At 35.7% G+C, this 18,661-nt stretch overlaps 1 protein-coding gene across 1 annotated transcript in view; it reads left to right on the forward strand.

The window, feature by feature from the left end:
• TEX11 (testis expressed 11) overlaps positions 1 to 18,661 on the forward strand; it is a 299,352-nt gene that overhangs the window by 264,234 nt on the left and 16,457 nt on the right. Inside the window, exons 26-28 of the mRNA XM_032393867.1 lie at positions 6,632 to 6,781; positions 8,166 to 8,274; positions 9,288 to 9,408. Coding sequence (XP_032249758.1) covers positions 6,632 to 6,781; positions 8,166 to 8,274; positions 9,288 to 9,408 — 380 coding nt within the window. The remainder of the gene's footprint in view (positions 1 to 6,631; positions 6,782 to 8,165; positions 8,275 to 9,287; positions 9,409 to 18,661) is intronic.

Here is an 18,661-nt window from a genome sequence, read left to right on the forward strand (position 1 = left end):
TAGAATGAGTTACGAAGTGTTCCATCCCCTTCTAGTTTTTTAAAGATTTATTTATTTATTTTAGAGAGGGGGGAGTGCACAAGTGGGGGAAGGGGCAGAGGGAGAAAAACTCAAGCAGACTCTGTGCTGAGCATAGAACCTGACATGAGGCTCCACCCCACAACCCTGAGATATGACCTGAGCCAAAATCAAGAGTTGGATGCTCAACCAACTGAGCCACAGAGGCGCCCCCATCCCCTTCTATCTTTAAAAGAATTTGTGAGAATTAGTATTAATTCTTTAAATGTTTGGTACAGTCCAGTGGTGAAGCTGTTTAGGCCTGGGCTTTTCTTTTTCCATAGTTTTTAAAACTGTTTAAATTACTTTATTCATTGGTGCGCCTGTATGGCTCAGTCAGTTAAGCGTCTGCCTTTGGCTCAGGTCATGATCCCAGGGTCCTGGGATCAAGCCCTGCATCCGGCTCCCTGCAGCAGAGAGCCTGTTTTATCTCCCTCTCCCTCTGCTGCTCCCCCTGCTTATGTGCACTCACGCATGCTCTCTCTCTCTGTCAAATAAGTAAATAAAATCTTTTTAAAAAATAAATTACTTTATTCATTATAGGTCTGTTTAGATTGTCTGTTTCTTCTTGAGTCCATTTCCATAGTTTTTCTTTCTAGGAAATTGTCCATTTCATACAGGTTATCTAACTTACTGGCATACAGTTGTTCATAACGTCCTTTGTAAATCCTTTCTATTTCTCTAAGGTTGGTAGTGATGTCTCCTTTTTTCACATCTGATTCTAGTAATGAGGCTTTTAAAGATTTGTCAGTTTTGATCTTTTCAAAGAATTAGCTTCTCATTTCATTAATTTTTTCTATTGTTTTCCTATTCTCTAATTTATTCATTTGCACTCCAATCTTTATTATTCTCTGCCTTTTACTTGTTTGGGTTATTTTGGTCTTAACTAAGGTAGAAGTTTAGATTATTGATTTGAGATGTTTCTCCTTAATGTAGGTGCTTAGAGACATAAATTTTCCTCTAGGCACTACTTTAGCTGTATCCCATTTGTTTTGGTATTATTGTGTCCTCATTTTTATTCATTTCAAAGTGTTTTCTAATTTCTCTTTTATTTTTTGACCCACTGGTTGTTTAAGGGTGTTTTTATTTTACATGTATTTGTGCATTTCTCCAGTTTTTTTCTGTTATTAACTGGTAATTTTATCACATTATGGTCACAGAACATACTTTGCATTATTTTATACTTTGAAATTTACTGAAGTTTGTTTTATGACCTAGCATATGTCTCTCCTAGAGAATAGTCTATGTGCACTTGAGAAGAATGTATATTCTGCTGCTGTTTGGGGGGGGCGTGTTCTATAAATGTCTGTTAGGTCTAGTTGGCTTACAATGTTTTCATTTTTTTATTTCCTTATTGATCTTCTGTATAGTTCTACATATAATTCATTTTTATGAAGTTCAAGAACACCCAACTATCAATAATTGCATTAAATATAAATGGTCTAAATCAGAGGTTAGGGCACTTTTCTTAAAGTGCCAATAGTGAATATTTTAGGCTAGCAGGTCTTGGATACAACTGCTCAACTCTGCCATTGTCACAGGAATACATGGACCATATTTAAACCAAGGACATGGTTGTGTTCAAATAAAACTTTATTTGGACAACAGACAGCCAGCCCACAGATTGTAGTTTGCTCACCCCTGGTCTAAACACACGATTTAAAAGATGAAGAATGTCAGATGGATAAAAAATCAAGACCCAACTACATGTCTACAAAAAAAAAAACCCACTTAAATATGAAGACATAGATAGGTCAAAAATAAAAGGAATTGAAAAAGGTACACTATACAAACACTACGAAAAAGAAAGCTGGAATGACTATATTAATATCGAGCAAAAAACAGTTTAGAACAAGGAACATTACTCAGGATAAAGAGGAACATAATGAAAACGTGATCAATTAAACATGACATCATAACTATCCTAAATATGTAATGTACCTAACAACAGCTTCAAAATACATGAAGCAAAAACTGATAGAAATGAACAATGGAATAGACAAATCCATAACTACAGTTGTAGACTTCAATACTCATCTCTCAGTAATCAATAGAAGTCAACAGAGAGTCAATAAGGATATAGAACACATGAACAACACTCTCAACCAACTTGATCTAATTGACATTTATAGAATACTCTATCCTACAATAGCAGAATACACATTTCTTTTTTCAAATGCACACCGAACATTCATCACAATAGGCCATATTCTGAACCATAAAACAAACTTCAAAGAATGTAAAAGTATTGAAATCATACAAAGTACTTTCTCTGACCATAATGGAATTAAATTATAAAACTATAATACAGAGCCATCTGTAAAATCTCCAAATATTTGGACATTAAACAGCACACTTTTCAATAATCTCATGGGTCCAGGAGCAAGTCACAAAAGGAAATCAGGAATAGCTTGAGTGGAATGAAAATGAAAACACATAGAAAAAATGAGAGGATACAACTAAAGCAGTGTTCAGACAAAAATTTATACAATTAGATAGAGATCTCAAATAATCTAAGCCTTCACCTTACGAAACTAGGAAAAATTAGCAAATTAAACCCAATCAAGTGGAACAAAAGAAATAAGAGCAGAAATGAATAAAATTTAAAACAGGGGTGCCTGGCTGGCTCAGTTGCTCAGTGTGAGTTTGAGCCCCACATTGGGTGGAGAGGTTACTTAAAAATAAATCTTAAAAAATTAAATTAAAAACAAAATAAATTAAAAACAATTAAATCAAAAGCTGTATTGTTGTTATTGTTGTTGTTTTGAGAGCAGTGCAATTGATAACCTCTACCTAGGCAGATAGAAACAAATTAACAATGTCAAGAATGAAAATAGAGACATCACTACAGATCCTGCAGACATTTAAAAAGATGATAAGGAACTATTATGATCAGCTTTATGCCTATGACTTGGACAGCTTAGATGAGATGGACAAATTCCTTGAAAGTCACAAACTAACAAAGCTCCTTCAAGAAGAAATAGATAATCTGAATAGTCCTATAACCATTGAATTTGTAGTTTAAAATCTTGTAACAAAGAAAACTCCAGTAGGGAATTCTATAAAATAAAGACATACACCAGCTTTATACAGACCCTTCCAGAAAGAAGAAGGCATACTTCCCAGCTCATTTTATGAGACCATTTTTACCCTGATACCAATACGAGACAAAATATGAGAAAAGAAAGCTATGGACCAATATTCCTTATGAAAATAGCTGCAGAATGATATACTTTATGTGGAAAACCCAAAAGACTCCACCTCAAAACTGCTAGAACTCATACAGGAATTCAGTAAAGTGGCAGGATATAAAATCAATGCACAGAAATCAGTGGCATTCCTATACACCAACAACAAGACAGAAGAAAGAGAAATTAAGGAGTCGATCCCATTTACAATTGCACCCAAAACCATAAGATACCTAGGAATAAATCTAACCAAAGAGGCAAAGAATCTGTACTCAGAAAACTATAGAATACTCATGAAAGAAATTGAGGAAGACACAAAGAAATGGAAAAACGTTCCATGCTCATGAATTGGAAGAACAAATATTGTGAAGATGTCAATGCTACCTAGAGCACTCTACACATTCAGTGCAATCCCCATCAAAATACCATCAACTTTTTTTCAAAGAAATGGAACAAATAATCCTAAAATTTGTATGGAATCAGAAAAGACCCCGAATAGCCAGAGGAATGTTGAAAAAGAAAAGCAAAGCTGGTGGCATCACAATTCCAGACTTCAAGCTCTGTTACAAAGCTGTAATCATCAAGACAGTATGGTACTGGCACAAAAACAGACACATAGCTCAATGGAACAGAATAGAGAGTCCAGAAATGGACCCTCAACTCTATGGTCAACTAATCTTCGATAAAGCAGACAAGAATGTCCAATGGAAAAAAGACAGTCTGTTCAACAAATGGTGTTGGGAATATTGGACAGCCACCTGCAGAAGAATGAAACTGGACCTTTTCCTTACACCACACACAAAAATAGACTCAAAATGGTTGAAAGACCTAAATGTGAGACAGGAATCCATCAAAATCCTTGAGGACAACACAGGCAGCACCCTTTTTGACCTTAGCCACAGCAACTTCTTCCTAGAAACATCACCAAAAGCAAGGGAAGCAAGGGCAAAAATGAACTATTGGGACTTCATCAAGATAAAAAGCTTTTGCACAGCAAGGGAAACAGTCAACAAAACCAAAAGACAACCAACAGAATGGGAGAAGATATTTGCAAATGACATATCAGATAAAGGGCTAGTATCCAAAATCTATAAAGAACTTATCAAACTCAACACCCAAAAAACAACTAATCCAATCAAGAAATGGGCCGAAGACATGAACAGACATTTCTGCAAAGAAGACATCCAGGTGGCCAAGAGACACATGAAAAAGTGCTCATCATTCGGCATCAGGGAAATCCAAATCAAAACCTCAATGAGATACCACCTTATACTAGTCAGAATGGCTAAAATTAACAAGTCAGGAAACAGATGTTGGCAAGGATGCGGAGAAAGGGGAACCCTCCTACACTTTTGGTGGGAATGCAAGCTGGTGTAGCCACTCTGGAAAACAGTATGGACGTTCCTCAAAAAGTTGAAAATAGAGCTACCCTACGACCCAGCAATTGCACTACTGGGTGTTTACCCCAAAGATACAAATGTAGGGATCCGAAGGGGCACGTGCACCCCAGTGTTTATAGCAGCAATGTCCACAATAGCCAAACTATGGAAAGAGCCTAGATGTCCATCAACAGATGAATGGATAAAGAAGAAGTGGTATATATATACAATGGAATATTATGCAGCTATCAAAAAATGAAATCTTGCCATTTGCAATGACATGGATGGAACTAGAGGGTATTACACTTAGCGAAATAAGTCAATCAGAGAAAGATATGTATCATATGATCTCACTGATATGAGGATTTTGAGAAACAAGACAGAGGATCATAGGGGAAGGGAGGGAAAAATGAAACAAGATGAAACCAGAGAGGGAGACAAACCATAAGAGACTCTTAATCTTAGGAAACAAACTGAGGGTTGTTGAAATGGAGGGGGGTGGGAGGGGTGGGGTGGCTGGGTGATGGACATTGGGGAGGGTATGTACTGTGGGAAGCACTGTGAATTGTGTAAGACTGATGAATCACAGACCTGTACCCCTGAAACAAATAATACGTTATGTGTTAATTAAAAATTTTTTTAAAAAAAGAAAATTGCTGCAGAAATCCTCAACAAAATATTAACAAGTTAAATTTAGTAAAATTTGAAAAGCATAAGAGACCATAACCAAGTGAGGTTTATCCTAGGTTCAACATTGTAGACTCAATTAATTTACCATATCAACAGATTAAGTGAAAAGATTGAACATCCATTTATAATTAAAAAAATACTCTGAGCAAACTAAGAATAGTAGGGAAGTTTCTAAACCTGATAAAGGGCATCTACAAAGATAAAACTACAGCTAATGACATATTTAATGACGAAAGACTGAATGCTTTCTCTCTATGGGTAGGAACAAGTCAAGGATATCTACACTCACTCCTGTTCAACATCATCATAGAAGTCCTAGCCAGTGCAATGAGCCAAGCAAAAGAATGGAAAGAAGACATACAGTGAAAAAGAAGAAATAAAACCACATATATTTACAGATGACATGATTGTCTACATAGAAAATCCCCAAGAACCTAAGATTAACGGGTTTTTATTCAGTTTATTGTATGTGTGCTGTACCTCAAAATTTTTTTAGGGGTGCCTGGGTGGCTCAGTCGGTTAAGCAGCTGCCTTTGGCTCAGGTCATGATCCCAGGGTCCTGGGATCAAGCCCCGCATCGGGCTCCCTGCTCGGCGGGAAGCCTGTTTCTCCCTCTCCCTCTGCCTCTCCCCACAGCTTGTGCTCTCTCACTTACTCTCTCTCTCTCTCTCTCTCTCTCAGATAAATAAAATCTTTAAAAAAGAAAAACTTTTTTAAAAATTCAGTCTAACCAGGATGAATGAAAACCATCTCACATCGTGTGGTATATGCCATCTGATACAAGTTTCTGCCCATGGTGATACCCAAGAAATATTGTTGACTGACTAAATGAAATAATTTGGAAATTCTCTTTTACTTTGCTTAAAATAAAACCACAGTTAGTTTATACAGCACTGTATCTTTTGGTTAACACAGTCATTAAAGAGAGGCACATAAACATTGGATTTGGATCAGATAGTAGCAGCACTTTTTCAGGCTATTTAGGAACATCATGGCAATAATTTCAGGAAATGTAGGCAATGCTACTGAATGCATTATAGGGTGCTTAAAGTGTTGGTGAATTTATAATGTAGTTAATGATTTAAAATGTAAAAGTGTATTTAATGATTTAAATTTATAATGCATTTAATGATTTAAAATGTAAAAATGTATCTAATGATTTAAAAATGTAAAACATCTATATACAGACGCTAGGACAACCTTCAAATTGTAAATAGAATTAGTTTTCCTCAACAGAAAAATCTCCCCAGAAGAGAGATTAGAATAGAATAATAAAATATAATCACAGAGAATGTTGCATTTTTGCCTCCCTCTTAGGGGACTTCTCAAGTGATCCATGTGAGACATTGCTTCTGCTGTATGAGTTTGAAGTTAAAGCCAAAATGAATGATCCGTTACTTGACAGCTTCCTGGAATCGGTGTGGGAACTGCCTCATTTGGATAGTAAAATATTTGAAATAATCGCATGTAAGTGCTATATTTATGTTTTTGGAAGACTGTTACCCATTTAGATTGTACTACTTTTTATTCTTCTCTCTGTTCTTCATTTTTTACCCTCGGGTGGGATATAATGTTTCTTCATAGCACTTTGTTTCTCCTTCTCTAATGGTATTCTCAAATTGTCATGTATTATAATCATTAATGCATATATCTTTTTTTTTATATGAGACTATAAGCTCCTTAGGGTCATGAAAAATAATTGCTTGTGTCTGGTGTACTTAGAAACCCGAGTAAAGTGCATTACTCATAATAGGTGTGCCTATTCTAGGTGTGGAATTGAATTATATAACTATGCAATAGGGGGAGCTTGAACTTTGGAAAGTTAGTTTTACTCAGCTAGATAGAAATGACAGTCAACTGCTTCACTGATCAAAGGTGATGCAATCTTAGCAACTTATTAAAGTGTACAAAGAGGGGCGCCTGGCTGGCTCAGTCAGTAGAACGCGTGACTCTTGATCTCGGGCTTGTAGGTTCGAGCCCCACGTTGGGTGTAGAGATTACTTAAAAATGAAATCTTTTAAAAAAATAAAGTGTACAAGGAAATACTGGTAATATTTTTTTTAACACAATTGCCACTCTCAAATTTCTGGTTGGGCTGTAAGTAAAAAGTATTTGGGGTCCCGGAACCTGCATGGGGATATGCTGCAGGAAATGGCCTAATTATTTTCCCTTTTTTCTCTCTTACCCTCCTCGGGAGCTGGTGTGTAGTTAATAAAGGTATTAGGTAGCCCCAAGTGCACAAAGGTCACATTTGCCTTTCCTTATCTTGCAAGGCAAAATTCCTAGAGACATGGAACAGGTGGTCTATACTTTATGGACATGTGATGGTGACCACTTCTTGTATAATGGATCTCCAATTAAATGCATTTGGAAGTTTTAGGGTTTATTATCTCTGACACTCACTCTCATGTCAAGTGTTTCCTGTTTTTAGTATCAGACCAGAACAGCATATTGTAGTATAAATCTGTTTTTGATTATTGCCCTTTTACTGATCTGCTTTTTGTTTCCACCTTTGTGTGCCCCTCCTTGACTCTGGCTCATAAGATTATTGCTTTATGTGTATGACTATGTGCAGGGTCACAGAAACAGTAGGTTCTCTATTGATGTTTGCTGAAGAGAACATGAGCCCGGTGACCCTACCATGTTACTCTGCCCAGAATCTATAAGCTGTCTCTGAAAGCCACCATGGACCCCTCATTTCATAAAATTCATTTTTAGGTTTTTTTGTCTGTTGGTTGGTTTGTTTGTGTTAATCTATTTCAGGCCAGTTTCATTAGAGAGAGCAAGTTGTAGCCTGGGATGAAAACTGATAGATAAGGTGCTCACAGCCTTTTTTCTTTCCTTCCTATAGCATTAGCAGTGGAAATGCCTGCACACTATCCTTCCATTGCTCTGAAGGCCTTGAAAAGGGCTTTATTGCTTTACAAAATGAAAGAATCCATTGACGTTTTGAAATACAGGTTAGTAAATGTAACTTAACACTGAAGCTAGGCTTTTTGATAGCCAAAAGAGCTATGGTCAATGCCCCATAAGTCATCAGTCATACTCAGCTTGTCCAACTCAAAAGATAGATCAGGGCACTCCTATAACTCCTGAACTAAAAAGCCCTCAAAACAGCTCCATATTTAGAGTTGTATTATAGACCAAGAATTAATTAGCTATGTCAAAGAGTCTGAATTTCCCAAAAGAGGAAAAAAAGGGGCAAAGTTGCTTCTTTGTGTGAGACTATATATATGATAAAATTTCTAAGTACCTTTCAGAGATTAATATAACAACCACCAATGTATCCACCACCCAAATTTAACAAATGTTAACATTTTGCAGTATTTGCCCCAGATGTTTTCTCTAAGCACCTTTCTTTAAGGACTAATAAGTGCTGTGCATCATAATACAAAATATTATTTATTTTATATAAATCTTTTTATATAAAATATAAATTATTATATTTATATTATATTATTATTATATTTTTATATAAAATTTATATAAATCTCATATTTATTAGAGATTTTATGTTTTCTATGCCTAGACGTGGGGGAAATGATGATGTGTGATTTTTCTATGGAAAACTTTATTACAGTCTTTCTTTTCTGAGACATGAGAGACAGTTCTCCTGGAATTATTCCTAGTTTAAATCCCAATTCCCTTGCCCATTTGGGGATGTAACAAGATGCTTTAAAGTGCCTATAGATTGAACCAGCTCATAAAATATAATAAACAGCTACAACTCCTTAGTGCAGGAAACTAAAAAAAGGTGAAAGACAACCATAGGCATAATAAAAAGAAGGATTGGTCAGCCCCTTTTATAGCTTCAAAAATCTGTCTTCTGAGGTTGGAGGCCAGATAAAAATGAGGGAAGAACAGAAGTGTTTTGAAGCTTGTAGTCTGGGATGAGATCCAGATTTTACTTGTCTTAGCCATGAAGCCAATGATTTATTTCCTTTTGGGATGAGTTTTCTCTTTTTGATTTCAGCAAATGTATGCACAACTTAATTAACCTCTTAGTGCCAGATGGGGTGCCAAGTACAGAACTCTGTCCCCTGGAAGAAATTTGGGGTCATTTTGAAGATGCTCTGAGCATTATTATCCATACCGTAAGTCAACCAGTGATATTAAGCTGTTCTTTAAAATTAAAACTGTCTTCTGTGTTAGAAATTACATAGAATAGTGCTTTCTGATGTGAGTTTTAGGGTAAATGAATTCATATTTCAGTATACTTACACACTATAAAATTTCCCTGGGTTTATGAAACGTAAAGAGTTAAAAGTAGAAAATTTCTGATACAAGTATACTATGGATTAAATGAAAATAGCAGTACCACCTGGAATTTTAAAACTTGGTAGAATTGTTACTTCCCCTGTGATGATACTAACCCTTTGAAAAACCTTATTGTTATTCCTTCCATTTCTCCAAGGCAGGTAATAGAGTAGAAGGAACACTGAGGACCTGTATATTTGTCCCTCCTCTGCTGATTTTTTTCTTTTCAGCACAGGTTTATTCAGTGATTTTTAAATTAGCTTTATTGAGGTGTAATTTACATACCATGAAATGTAGCCTTTGTGTGTGTACCATTTGGTGATTTTAGTAAGCTTATAGAGTTAATGCAGCTGTCACCATGATCCAGTTTTAGAATATTTCCATTACCCCAAAGTTTCCTCTCACCTATTTGCAGTCACTCCCTGTTCTCACCTTAAGGCCCAGGCAACCACAGAGCTGCCTTCTATCTGTGTCAATTTTCTCTTTCTGGACACTTCATATGAATGAAACCATGCAGCGTGTGATCTCTTGTGTCTGGCTTCTTTCAATTTAACATAGTATTTTTGAGGCTCATCCATGTAGCATATATCAGTATTTTAATCCTTCCTATATTATTATATTCTACTTAATGGATATATCACATTTTCTTTACCCACTCACTAGTTGGTAGACATTTGAGATGGTTTTAGTTTTTAGCTATTATGAATAATACTGCAATGACATTTGTATACAACTCTGTGTGGACACATGTTTTCAGTTCTCTTGAATATATGAATTTCTGGGTCATTTGGTAACTTTATGTTTAACTTTCTGAGGAGCTACAATCTGTCTTCCAAAGTGGTTGCGCTGTTTTACATCCCTACCGGCGGTGTATGAGGGTTCTAATTCCTCCACATCCTCATCGACACTGTTACTGTCTATCTCTTTCATTATAGCCATTTTAGTGAATATGTAGTGGTAGCTCATTGTGGTTTTGACTTGTAATTATTTTCTTGATGGCTAATGGCGTTGATAATTTTTTTATGTGTTTATTGACCATTTATATGCCTTCTTTGGGAAAATGTCTATTCGATTATTTTCCCATTTTAAAAATTGGGTTCTTATTGAGTTGTAAGATTTATTTATATATTCTAGGTACAAATCATTTATAGTATACAGTTTGTAACTATTTTCTCCCAATCTCTGGCTTGTCTTTTCATTTTCTTAATGACATAACTTAAAAAGCAAAAGTTCTAAGTTTTGATGAAGTCTAATTTATCAATTTTTTCTTTTATTGTTCATGTTTTGGTCATGATAAGAAATCTTTGCCTATCTCAAATTTAGAAAGATTTTCTCCATTGTTTTCTTGTAGCAGTTTTTATACTTTTATCTCTTACATATAGGTTTATGATCCATTTTTAATTGTTTTATTTATGGTGTAAGGTAGGGTCTCTTATTTGTTTGATTTTCCATATGGATATCCCTCCTGTGCTGTTTGACTTTGGTTTCCTCATTTGTAAAATGGAAATAATACCTGCTCTGACTCCCACACTGAGGTTTTAAGGATCAATTAAAATAATAATATGTGTTGTAAACTTTAACAGCTCATACACATGTAAGGCGGTATTGTTATTATAAGGGAGCTATAAAATGTTAAGGTTAAATGGCTTGCTTAAAGTCACACAGAAAGTCATTATTTGAGTCCATGTTAATAACTGAGGATCCTGACTCTGCTTTGGGCTCAGTTGCCTCTTCATGTAAAAATATGTGCAAACCACAGCAGATGGTGGAACAGTATAGCAGGGTGACAACCTGGAACAAACCAGCATCGACTTCAAAAACCTAGAATTCTCCTGGAGCTGTGTAATTATGGCCTGTGTGAATTTAAGTTTTAAAAAAACGTTAGCATTGAACATTTTGGATATATATTTTTTTTACTTTCTTTTGGGAAGAAGAGAAAATGCTATTTCTAAGCCATGAGCCTCATCTGGACCTTCAGATGTGTTTGCCATAGTAACTAATACAAACTAAAATTAAATTGTACTGTAAATCCAAATTGATCCATTTCCATAGTCTCTATATAAGGCCTAAACTTCTCTGAGCAATTTTTTTTTTTTTGCCACTTTTATTCTGTCTATTACTGTTCCATCTCCCTGGCTCTTGGGTTTCCTGCTAGAGAGCTCAGTGTTTTTCTACTTTTTTGACAAGTCTTACATCCATTATTGCTCATCTCCTGAAACATGGTGGGATAGTTCACTTTCTTATGCAGAGATTAGTTTAATAATCCTGTTGGCTCCTTATATAATATATGTTGCTTTTTCCTGTTTGATTGAATGTGTTATGTATCTCCTTTGTTTTAAATGCTTGGGAGAAAATTCTGCCCTTGTTTGAGTTTTGTAATGACCAGTCACTCATTCATTATTTATTGAGCAGATAACCTTTATCAAGTGCCTCCATACTGTGGCAAAATGGCTGTTGCCCAAATATAAAACCTCGTGTCTCACAGTACCATGCTTTACATTTTACAAAGCATTCTTACATCCGTTATTTCATATGATCCCTGCCCCCATCCCCAGCAATTCTGTGAAAGAGAGAGTGCTGTATTACTATCCTTGACAAATCCTTACAAATGAGGAAATTCTTAAGTTTCAGAAAAGTCAAGTTACCCCGTTGGTAGTATAGTGGTGAGCATAGCTGCCTTCCAAAAAAGTCGAGTTACCAATTTGCCTAAATTCATATGGCTAATGAATGAGAGTCAGGACTAGAACTCAGGTCATCTGACCTCACTTCCAGGGCTCTTTCCACCAGAACACACATCTTCTTTACCTGCTCTTGCTAGGATTCAGTTCAAAGGAAAGGCTCAACTTGGTATTCAGAAGCTACTGCCAATGAAAAAGCAAGAAGGATGACTTACATGCTTAAACAGGCAAGCCTATATTTAGGTTCATATTCTAGATGATTTTTAAGAGAAAATGGATTGCTCTGATTTTTCTTAATTAAAATTTTATTTTGAAATAATTGTAGATTCACATGCAGTTGTAAGAAATAATACAAGAGATCTTATGTATGCTTTACCCAGTCTCCCCCATTGGTAACATCTTATATAAAACAATATCACAACCAGGATGTTGACATTATTACAGTCAAGACACAGAACTTTTCGGGGCGCCTGGGTGGGTCAGTCGTTAAGCGTCTGCCTTCAGCTCTGGTCGTGATCCCTGGGATTGAGCCTGCTTCTCCCTCTCCCCCTCCCCCTGCATGTGTTCCTTCTCTGTCTCTCTCTCTGTCAAATAGATAAATTAATTAAAAAAAAAAAGACACAGAACTTTTCTATCACAAGGATACCTCATATTGCCCTTCTATAGTTCCCACCTACTTCTTTCCCACCCCAGCCCCTCCTTAATACCTGGCAACCACTAACCTATCATCAGTTTCTGTAATTTTGTCATTTCCGTAATGACAGATCATACAGTATCTAATTTTTGAGATTGGCTTTTTTTCAGTGGGCAGAATTCTCTGGAGATTCATCAAGTTACAAGTTGTTGCATGTATCAGTACGTCACTGTTTTTTATTGCTAAATAGTATTCCATGGTATGGATGAACTGGTACCACGGTTCATTTAACCATTCACCTGTTGAAGGTCATCTGGGTTGTTTCTAGTTTGAGGCTATGACAAATAAAGCTGCTGTAAACATTTGGGTACAGGTTTTTGTGTGAACATGAGTCTTCGTTTCCCTGGGATAGTACCTAAGAAGGCAGCTGCTGGCTCATACAGTAATTGCATATTTAGATTTTAAAGAAACTGCCAAACTGTTTTCCAGAGTGTCCGTAACATTTTACATTCTTGCCAGAAATGTGTGAATAATCCAGAATCTCCACACCCTTGTCAGTATTTGGTGTTGTCACTATTGTTTTATTTTAGCCATTCTGATAGGTGTGTCACAATATCTTTTGTGGTTTTAATTTGCATTTCCCTAACAGCTAATGATGCTGACCAGCTTTTCCTGTGCTTATTTGCGGTCTGCATATCCTCTCTGGTGAAATGTCTGTTCGTATCTTTTGTCCATTTTGTAGTTGGATTGTTTTGCTTGTTTACTGTTCAGTTTCGAGAGTTCTTTATAGTGTAGATACTAGTCAGATGCGTGACTTGAAAATATTTTCTCCCAGTTGCAGCTTGTCTTCTCATCAGCTTAACAAGGTCTTTCACATAACAAAAGTTTTTTTTTTAATTTGTCCATTTCATCAACTTCATCTCACTGATCCTACTTTTGGTGTCAAGTCCGTTGTAGACCTCCTTGCCTCGCTACATCCCAAAGATTTTTCCCCAGTTCCCTTGGGTTTTTTAAAGTTTTTATAGTTTTCTGTTTTACATTTAAGTTTATGATACATGTTAAGTTAATTTTTGTATGAGGTATGAGATTTAGGTTACAGTTCATTTTGCCTATGCATGTCTATTGTTCTAGCACCATTTTCTTGACAAGGCTGTCTTTCCTCCATTAAATTGCTTTTGTGCTTTTGACAGAAATCAGTTGGGCATATTCATGTGAGTCTGTTGCTGGGTTCTCTGTTCTGTTCTCTATGTGTCTATCCCTCTGCCAATATCACACAGTCCTGATTACTGTAACTATATAATAAGTCTTAAAATCAGGTAGAGTGATTCCACCCACTTTATTCTTTTGCAAAATTGTTTTGGATGTTCTGGTTCCTTTGCCTTTACATATTTATTTTAGAATACTCTTGTCTATGTCTACAAATATTTTTTCTGGGATTTTGATAGCAATTGTGTTGAACAGTATTCATTTCCTAGGACTGCCAAAACAGATTACCACAAACTGCTTATAACAGAAACTTCTCTCACAGTTCTGGAAGCTAGAAGTCTGAAATCAAGGTGTCGGCAAGGCCACACTCTCTTTGAAGTCTCTAGGGGGAGGATCCTTCCTTGTCTCTTCCTAGCTTCTAGTGGTTGCTGACAATGTTCGGCGTTCCTTGGCTTATGGATTTATCACTGCAATTTCTGTCTCTGTCATCACATGGAATTCTTCTTACGAGTCTCTTGTTTTTCTTCTGTCTTGTTATCAGGACACCAGCTATTATTGGGTTAAGGGTCCATCCTACTCCAGTATGATCTCATCTTAACTTAATTACATCTTCAATGACCCTGTTACCAAATATGGTAACATTCTGAGGTTCCAGGAAGAACATGAATTTTGAGGGACACTATCCAACCCAGTGCAGTGTATATCAAGAATTGACATCTTTAGTTATATCTCAACTGAAAAAGAATTGACATCTTTACTATATTGAATCTTCCAATCCATGAACAAAGTATGTCTCTTTATTTAGTTTTTTTTATCTCTTTCATTAGCATTATGTACTTTTCAACATATAAGTCCTGTACATGTTTTGTTAGATTTATACCTAAGTATTTCAGGTTTTTTTGAGTGATTGTAAATGATGTCCATGTATTAATTTCTAATATCGTTGGCTCTTGAACAACATGGGAGTTAGGGGTGCCAACCATCACACAGTCAAAAATCTATGTATAACTTTTAACTACTCAAAAACTTAACTATTAATAGCCTACTGTTGATGGGAAGACTTACCAATAACATAGTTAGTTAACACATATTTTCAATGTTATATGTATTATATACTGTATTCTTACAATAAAGGGAGCTAGAGAAACAAAAATGTTATTAAGAAAATCATAAGAAGGAGAAAACACATTTATAGTACTGTACTGAATGTATAAAAAAAATCTGTGTGTAAGTGTACCTGCACAGTTCAAACCCATGTGTACAAGGGTCTACTGTATAAAGAAATACAGTAGATTTTTATGTGTTTGTCTTGAATCCTGCAACCTTGCTGAACATACTCATTTCTGGAATTTTGGGGGGAAAGGTTCCTTAGGATTTTCTATGTAAACAATCATGTCCTCTGCAAATAGGGACAGGTGTTTTTTTGTTGTTGATTTGTTGTTTGTTTTGTTTTAGGGTCTTTCTCTTCTTTTTTATTGAAGTATAATTAACATACAGTGTTATATTTGTTGGTGTACAGTGTCACAGTTCATTAATTCTATGCATTACTCAGTGCTCATCAAGATAAACGTACTCTTAATCCCCCTTCTCAAATACGGACAGTTTTATTTCTTCTTTTCCGCTATATATGCCTTCTCTTTCCTTTTCTTGCCTTATTGTACTGACTAGAACTTCCAGCACTATGTTAAGAGTGGTGAGAGTGGGTATTCTTGCCTTGTTCACTATCGGGGAAAACATTCAGTCTTTCACCATTAAGTATAATGTTAGCTGTAGGTTTTTGTAGAGGCTCTTTATCAAGTTGAAGAAGCTCCCTAACCCCATTTTTTTTCCCTGAATCTATCATGAATGAGTGTTGAATTTTGTCACATGCTTTTCCTGCATCAGTTGGTATAATCATGTGACTTTTTTTCTATATAATATAGTGAATTACATTGACCAATTTTAAATGTTGAACCAGCCTTGCATCCTTGGAATAAACCCCACATGATCATGGTGCATAATTCTTTTTATATATTGATTAATTCTATTTGCTAGTGTTTTTGTTAAAGATTTTTCATCTATATTCATGAGAGATATTGGCCTCTAGTTTTCTTTTTGTATACTGTCTTGGTCTGCTTTTGGTATCAGGGTAATACTAATGTTTTATAAAATGAATTGGGGTATGTTCCCTTCTCTTCCATATTTTTGGAAAAGATTGTATAGATTTTATGTTAATAATTTTCTGAATGTTTGATAGAATTCTCCAGTGAAACTATCTGGGCCTGGATATTTTTTTCAAGTGTTGTTAAATTATAAGTTTACTTTTCTTAATAGTTATAGAGCTGTTCAAATTACCTGTTTTCTGTTGGGTGAGTTGTGGTCAGTTGTGGTTTTCAATGAAGTGACCCATTTCATCTAAGTTGTCAAATTTTTGTGTATAGAGTTCTTTGTATTATTCCCTTATTATTCTTTTGATGTGTGCAGGTTCTATAGTGATATTCACTGTATTTCATTACTGATACTGATAATTTGTCTTCCTTTTTTTCTCTGTCATTCTTGCTAGAAGTTAGTAAATTTTATCCATCTTCTCAAAGAACCAGCTCCTCCAATGATTTTTCTCTGTTGTCTTTGTATTTTTAGTCTTGTTGATTTCTGCTGTAATCTTTATTATTTACTTTGTTCTGCTTACTTTGCACTTAGTTTGCTCTTTTTCTAGGCTCCTGAGATGGGAGCTTAGATTATTAATTTGAGACTTTTTCTCATTTTCTAATGTATGCATTTTAGGGCTGTAAACTTCCCTGTCAGTGCTGCTTTACCTGTGCCTACAAATTTTGCTATGTTGTATTTTCACTTTCAGTTATTTCATTGTATTATTTATTTCTCTCAAGACTTCCTCTTCGACTCATGAATCACTTAGAAGTGTGTTGTTTAATTTCTAAGTGTTTACAGATTTTCCTTTTATCTTTCTGTTATTGAATTCTAGTATTATTCAGTTGTGGTCAGAAAACACAGCTTGTATGATTTCAGTTATTTAAATTTTTTGAGATTTATTTATGGACTAGGATATGATCTATCTTACTATATATTCCACAGGCACTTTGAAAAGAATTGTAACCTGTTCTTGTTAGGAGGATTGTTCCGTAAATGTTGATTAGATCCCACTGGGTGATGGTGTTCCAAGTTCTTATATATCTTTGCTGATTTTCAGGCTAGTTGTTCTGTTAGTGTTTGAGCAGGCATGTTGAAGTCTCCAACTATAACTGGAATTATTTGGCTCTCCTTTCACTTCTATTGGTTTTTCCTTCATGTATTTTGTGACTGTGTTGTTGGATGCATACACATTTATGATTGCTATATCTTCTTTGTAGAGTAACCTTTTTATCAGTATATATTGTCTTTCTGTTTATCTGGTGATTTTCTTTGCTCTCAAGTCTACAGTCACTAATATTAATTTGCCACTCCTCCTATCTTTTGATTAATGTTTACATGATATACCTGTTTGCATCTTTTTACTTTCATCCTGCCTATAATTGTATATTTGAAGTCAATTTCTTGTAGACAGCATATAGACAGCCCATTTTTAGTCCACTTCACTAATGTGTCTTTTGATCAGTATATTTATTTATTTATTTATTTATTTTTAAGATTTTATTTATTTGAGAGAGAGAGAGACAGCGAGAGAGGGAACACAAGCAGCAGGGGGAGTGGGAGAGGGAGAAGTAAGCTTCCCGCAGAGTAGGGAGCCCGATGCGGGGCTCGATCCCAATCTGAGCCGAAGGCAGACGCTTAACGACTGAGCCACCCAGGCGCCCCTTAAGCAGTATATTTAGATCACTAATCCGTTAGAGAGTAAATCTGCCACTTCATTTTTTTGTTCTTTGTTTTGTTTGTTTTGCTCTCTGTTTTTCATTTCTTTTTTCTCTTTCCTGCCTTCCTGTGGATTACTTGAACATTTTTTGGAATTCCATTTTGCTTCATCTGTAATGTTATTAACTGTATTTCTTTGTGTAGCTTTTTTTTTTTTTAGTGGTTGCTTTAGATATTAGAGTGCGTGTGTGTGTGCGTGCACGTGTGTGTGTGTGTGTGTGTGTGTGTGAAACTTATTACTGTCTACTGCTGTCATCATGTTACCAGTTCAAGTGAAGTATAGAAACCTTACCTCTAGGGGTGCCTGGGTGGCTCATTTGGTTAAGCATCTGCCTTCAGCTCAGGTCATGATCTCAGGGTCCTGGGATCGAGCCCTGTGTCAGACTCCCTGCTCAGTGGGGAGTCTGCTTCTCCCTCTCCCTCTGCCCCTCCCCCCTGCTCGTGTGCGACCTCTCTCTCACACTGTCTCTCTCTCTCAAGTGAATAAATAAAATCTTTAAATAAATAGAAACCTTACCTCTCTTTACCCTCCCCCACTTAATAATTGACCTAAATTTTCCTGTATATACATTTAGAACCACATCAGTGTTGTAATTTTCACTTCAACCTTCAACCATAATTTAGAAAACTCAAAAGGAGAAGGAAAGCTCATTGTATTTACCTGTGTAAAAATACAGGTTTACTATTTTCTTTTTTCCTTTTGGATGTTGCAAGGTTCCTTTCTTA

Source organism: Phoca vitulina, unplaced genomic scaffold (genome assembly GCF_004348235.1).
Source record: "Phoca vitulina isolate PV1807 unplaced genomic scaffold, GSC_HSeal_1.0 scaffold77, whole genome shotgun sequence".
Classification (NCBI taxonomy): Eukaryota; Metazoa; Chordata; class Mammalia; order Carnivora; family Phocidae; genus Phoca; species Phoca vitulina.